This window comes from Monoraphidium neglectum (genome assembly GCF_000611645.1).
Source record: "Monoraphidium neglectum strain SAG 48.87 unplaced genomic scaffold scaffold02011, whole genome shotgun sequence".
Taxonomy (NCBI): Eukaryota; Viridiplantae; Chlorophyta; class Chlorophyceae; order Sphaeropleales; family Selenastraceae; genus Monoraphidium; species Monoraphidium neglectum.
In genome coordinates this window covers 5468-10855 of record NW_014011617.1, presented here as the reverse complement: position 1 = coordinate 10855, position 5388 = coordinate 5468, and the positions used below count along the sequence as shown (strand labels likewise).

The following is a 5388-nucleotide window of genomic DNA, read 5'->3' as shown; positions in this document are numbered from 1 at the left end:
CGCCAGCGCCCGAGGTGTTCTACGCCGCGCCGACGCTGCGGCGCTCGACGCAGAAGCGCAGCGCGGAGATGGCCGCGCAGCGGGAGATGCGGGAGACCCTCAAGCCCGTGCGCAGGGCCGCGCCGAAGGACGCCACCTGGCGCGTGATGACTCAGGAGGAGCTGCTTGCTGAGGCGGCGCGCACCGAGGTGGAGAACCTGACGTCCCTCCGGCTTCTGCTGGCCCAGGAGGAGGAGACCAAGCGCAAGGCGTCGGTGGTGAAAAAGCAGTACACGGGGCCGATGGTGAAGCTGCGCAGCCGCACGAAGGACGTGGCGCCGCCGCCGGGGGAGGAGGAGGGCGAAGAGGAGCAGGGGGATGGCGAGCAGGAGGGCAAGGGAGCGGAGGGCGGAGGCGGCAGCGGCAAGGACGGCGCAGACGAGGGCGCTGGCGGCGGCGGGGACGAGCGAAAGGGTGAGGCAGGAGCGAAGGCTGAGGCTGAGGCGGCGGCGGCACAGGAGGGCGGCGCCGGGCAGCAGAAGGACGGCCAGGGGCAGGCGCAGACGGAGGGGGGGCCAGGGAAAGCAGAGCAGGAGGAGCAGCAGCAGGGGGAGGAGGAGCAGCAGCAGCAGCAGCAGCAGAAGCCCAAGCGGCGGCGCAAGCGCCACTGCGAGTCAGTCACGACGCTGCAGTGGGCCAACATGCGCGCCCCGCCGCCGTGGCTGCGGTCGCAGCACGCGCCGGCGCCGCCGGCGCCGCCCGTCTGCCCCATCACCGGCGCGCCGGCGCGGTACCGGGATCCGGCCACCGGCCAGTTTTACGCCAACGCGGCCGCCTTCGCCGAGCTCCGAGCGCGCGCCGGGCGCCCGCTAGCCAACGCGCGCGGCGAGGCGGCGGCGGCGGCCGCGGCGGCGGGCGCGGCGATCGCGCGGCGGCAGGCCGGGGTGCTGCCGGACTCTGTGGTTGGGCTGCTGCTCAATATGGTGGCCGCGACCTGATGCACTGTCATATCACGCGCGCGTGTTGTCTGCTTGAGTTGAATGGGTGCAAGGCGCGCTGCTGCCATCTACCACCCTCGCCATTGGCCAGGTTTTGACCCTTCCTGCTTGGTCTATTCCACCCGCATGGTGCTGCCCCGCTGGGAGTGTCGCTGCGCGCATGAAGCATTTCACTAGTGGGTCAGGCCGCCTCCCCAGCTTCTGCTGTTTTGCGAGGCCCGATGTTTGGCTGACAAGTGCAGCGAACTTTGAGCCTTTGAGGGACCACGTGTTGATGTAACGTGCGTCCCACTGACTGGGTGGCGATTGGGGCTTTGAAGGACAGGTTTACTCGTTTCAAGTGCAAGAGGGGGGACAGCGCCGGAGCGCACAGGTTGTTGGTTGAAGAATGGAGCGCGCGGCGGCGGCGGCTGCCGCACTGGGATGCGGGCCCCCGACTGCGCCGCAGCGGGGCCGTGCACAGTGGCGGCGCCGGCAGGCTTGTTCGCCAGGGTTTGCGTGCAATTGAGGGGGAGAGGACCCTATGCATCACGCATACGGCAACACGGCTACCCCAATCTCAGTCTGCACATGCAGGCAAGTGCCACGCCCGCCTGCTACCACAAGTTGCGCAACACAAGGGGCGCGCGGCTGTCAAAGGTGGGCAGTCGCACCCGCGGGGGTGCGGGAGCAGAAACAAGTGGTTCGAAATAACGGCTACGATCAGCGACGACCTACAAGGCCGGCATGTGGGTGCTCAGACGCAGGCGGAATTCCACTCGTGCACGTCGCGACGTTGTGTGGTTCGCCGCCTGTACGGCGGCCATAGGGCTGTGCTCACGCGCCGCCCGGCATTTCCTAGACATTGGGCCAGGGTGCAGGGCGTGCCCGCGTGCAGGTTTAGCTCCTGGGGTGCAGCGTCGCCGCAGCCGCTCTCGCTCAAGACTAGGCGCTTTGTCACTTGGATGGTACAGCCGCCGCTCAGCGGCACCGCTCGCAACTGCAACAAACCCGACCGGACCGTTAGCGGGTGACGCCGCGACACAAACAGGCGCGCGCGGCCCTACAAGAGGCCGCGCGCCGTCCATAACCGTCCAACCAAAGAGACCTCTCAGCGCAGCGCAGCAAACCCAGAATAGCGTCCAAATGTCCCAACCACGCGCCCAGCCCCCGCGCGCCGCGCCGGCCGAGCGGCCGCGAGCGCGCGGGCCAACGGGCCTGTTCTCGGCGAAAAGTTCAGAGCACAGGCCGGGCGTGAATTCACGCCGCCGTCTTGCCCAGCTTCTCGTCCTTCTGGTAGAACACGATGTCGCCCTCGTCAGCCACAAAGTGGTCCTCGCCGAACGACCGCTTGAGGGGCTCGAGCAGGTGCAGCGGCACGCCGTGGGGGGCGCACTTGACGGGCTCCCGGTAGTAGGGGCTGTGGGGGGGGCGGGTGAGGGGTCAGGGTTTGGGGTTTAGGAGGCGATGCAAGGGCAGAGGGCGGGCTGAGCGCGGCCGGCCCGGAATATGGTGACCTGAGGAGACAGCGTGCGCGACGCAGACGACCCGCGCCGCCCCGCCTCGTGAGGGAGGCCCACGCCAGTCAACCCGCCACCCCGCCCCGCGCGCGCACCCGAGGATGGGCTTGACGGCGGCGGTCGCGTCCTGCAGGTTGTAGTGGGGGATCTGGGGGAACAGGTGGTGCACGACGTGGGTGCCAATGTCATGGGTGACCTTGTGGAAGATCCCATAGTCGCGGTCCAGGCAGGTCAGGCCGCCGCGCAGGTAGCTCCACTCCTCGCCCCTGGGTTTGGTTTTGGCGTTTCGGTGCACCGTGGGCGCGGGTGCGAGGGGGGGGGGGGATCGGTGCGCGCCAAGGGTCCCGGAGTGCGGTTCGGCGCGGGGACGCGTTACTGCTAGAGACCACCACCAGGGCACAAAGGCCACGATTGAGGACGATTGGAGAAGCTGCCGTCCACCAGGCCTCCCACAAGGAGAAGCGCTGCTGCTGAGCAGAGAGCTTCGACTGGGCTGCCAGCCGCGTTGACCCGCCCCCCAGCGCGCCGGCAGTTGTCACCTGTACCAGGGCAGCTTCTCGGCGGGGTCGCTGCTGCCGTGGTGCTGCAGGTACGTCACGGTGTCCAGCCACATGACAAACACCCAGTACGGCACGAAGTACAGGTTGAACATCGCGAGGATGCCCAACTTGGCAGTCGCGGCCACCAGGATCGCGGCCATGCCGACCAGGAACGCGTCCGAGGTTAGCACCATGTTCTTCTCGGACGGCACGAACAGGTCGCACGACGGGTCGTAGTGCGAACCGGTCTTGCCTGCGGACGCGAAAGATGAGGCCGAGAGGGCACCGAAATCAGCCACCCGCAGCCGGCGCCAGCGCTCGCCCGCGGCCGCCTAGCAGCGGCCCACAGGCTCTGCTTCGCACTGCTTCGCACGCACCCCGCTGCAAACTGGGCGCTGTTAGCTCACGGCTGCCCGCACCCTCGTGCCCCCTCGTCGCCCGCCCGCGCCACGCCCCACCCCGCCGCGCCGCACCGCAGCCGCCCGGCCCCCGCCGCACTCAACCCCGCTGTGCCCGGCCCCTCCGAGTCCCCCTCCGCGTCGCGGCGCCCGCCCTGCTCCCGCACGTCCGCCGCCGCCCGCCCACCAGGGGAGCGCTTCCAGAGGTAAAAGGGGTAGGCGAACAACGTGGTGGGGAAGTAGTTGCGGCCCAGCTTGGTCCACTCGTCCATCTTGTCGTAGAGAGACTTGGTGGTCGGGTACCAAGACTCATCGTTCTCCACGTGGCCGTGGTTCTGCGGCGGGTCGGTTGACGCGCCCGCGGGGAAGCTCAGGGGGCAGGCGCAGAGAAATGCGTGCAGGCGGGTCTGAGCTGCGCGTTTCAGTTTTCGCGCGCGGAGCTGCCGCGCGTTGCAGCCTCCACACGCCGATGCCGCGCGCTCGGCTCACCCCGTGGTGCTTGCGGTGGCTGACGCGCCAGCCGTGGTAGGGCACCATGATGCTCGCGTGCACGATGTTGCCCACGAAGTCGTTGAGGGTGCGGCTGGGGCTGAACGACTGGTGGCCGCAGTCGTGGCCGACCACGAAGAGCGCCCAGAACATGGTGCCCTGCGCCAGCCAGTACAGCGGCCAGACAAACCTGCGCGGCGCGGCGTGGTGCACGTGAGGTGTGTGCGGGCAACAGCGGGCCACCTCTGCTCGGCACAGGACGCCTGTTGCCGCGCTCGCGCGTGCGCGGCGCGTGGCGTGCAGCGGGGGCGGGGCGCAGCCCCGCGCCGGCGCCGCCCGCGCTGCGGACTGGGGTGCGCGCCGCTGCTGCAGACCCAGTGGGGACCAGGGCGCCCACCAGCTGTTGGCGACGTAGGCGGCCGCGGCGAGGCCGGCCACGATGCCGACGTCCAAAGCCAGGTGCGCAAACGACTTGAACGTGTTCTTCTCCCAGCAGTGCGCCGGGATGGCGTTGCGGATGTCGGTCAGGCTGAACGGCGGCGGCGCCGACAGGTCGTGGGTGCCATCTGGGGTGCGCCAGGGTGGGGACGGGGGGAGAGAGGGTGGGGAAGCGGACACGCTGCCGCGGTCTGCAGTGAAGCTGGCTGGCAGCGCCCCGGCCGCTCGGGACCCCGGGGCAGCTGCAGGCATACGCTCGTAATATGGTTCAACGTGACGCGGATTGCGCGATAAGAGTGCAGTGGAGCCTCAATACCTCGCCTGGGGCCATGGCAGCGCCACCCACAACGCACCCGGGTTGAGGCGGAAGCCCCTCTCGTCCGCGGGGATCGTAACGGGGTCAAGAGCTGCCACCTTAGGCCTGATCGACGCCCTAGAACGGAGGGGAAGGCCCGCAAGCAGGGTCGGACGCTGCTGGTGCACCAATGGGCGCGAGGAGCAGCGAATGGCCTGCATTGTGGCCGGCGTGATATGGTGGGAGGATCCAGACGTGACGATGGTAAAGGTACATTGACAAGCAGCGCACGGCGCTTTGTTTGCCGCGGACATGCCGTCACCCTGCGACCGCTGTCGAGTTCCTTCTATGCAGGAAGCCACTGCCTGCCTCGGGCACATGCCAAGTTCATCGCAAGTGGCCACAATGAAGCTGAATTTCAAAATTCTATAGTTCGGCAAGGTACCTCTTCAAGAGACGTGCATTTTGAGCCAGCAGCAGGGTCAATCAATGGGGCGTTGACTGCGGCGTCGGCCGCCCTGCAACGCCGCGATGCGTGCCAGTCAGGAGAGGAGGTGGAGGCAGAACATCAAAGAGACGGAGGCGAGGAAGAAGTGAGCTGATTTGCGCTCGGGTGGCCTCGCAGCGCTCTGTTTCGCGGGCTCGAACCGGTCGGGGCCATCACTCCGCGGCATGTGCTATGATGCAGGAGGTACGAGGATCTCGACAAGAAAGCTCGCGAGGATGAGGCGCTGCAGGTGAGCTGCGCGGTCG

At 68.3% G+C, this 5388-nt stretch overlaps 2 protein-coding genes across 2 annotated transcripts; one reads left to right on the top strand and one right to left on the bottom strand.

The window, feature by feature from the left end:
- Nucleotides 1–14: 14 nt before the first annotated feature.
- MNEG_9649 (hypothetical protein) lies at nucleotides 15–977 on the top strand (the record flags this gene model as incomplete). The annotated part of the gene is made up of 1 exon (XM_014041880.1): nucleotides 15–977. A coding segment is annotated over one exon (963 nt), but the record flags the coding sequence as incomplete, so codon positions are not given.
- A 1239-nt stretch (nucleotides 978–2216) lies between these two features.
- MNEG_9648 (hypothetical protein) lies at nucleotides 2217–4856 on the bottom strand (the record flags this gene model as incomplete). The annotated part of the gene is made up of 7 exons (XM_014041879.1): nucleotides 2217–2376; nucleotides 2572–2742; nucleotides 3016–3268; nucleotides 3601–3748; nucleotides 3903–4092; nucleotides 4300–4468; nucleotides 4694–4856. 7 exons carry the CDS (start codon nucleotides 4854–4856, stop codon nucleotides 2217–2219), a joined length of 1254 nt encoding a protein of 417 aa, XP_013897333.1.
- Between the last annotated feature and the right edge of the window lie 532 nt (nucleotides 4857–5388).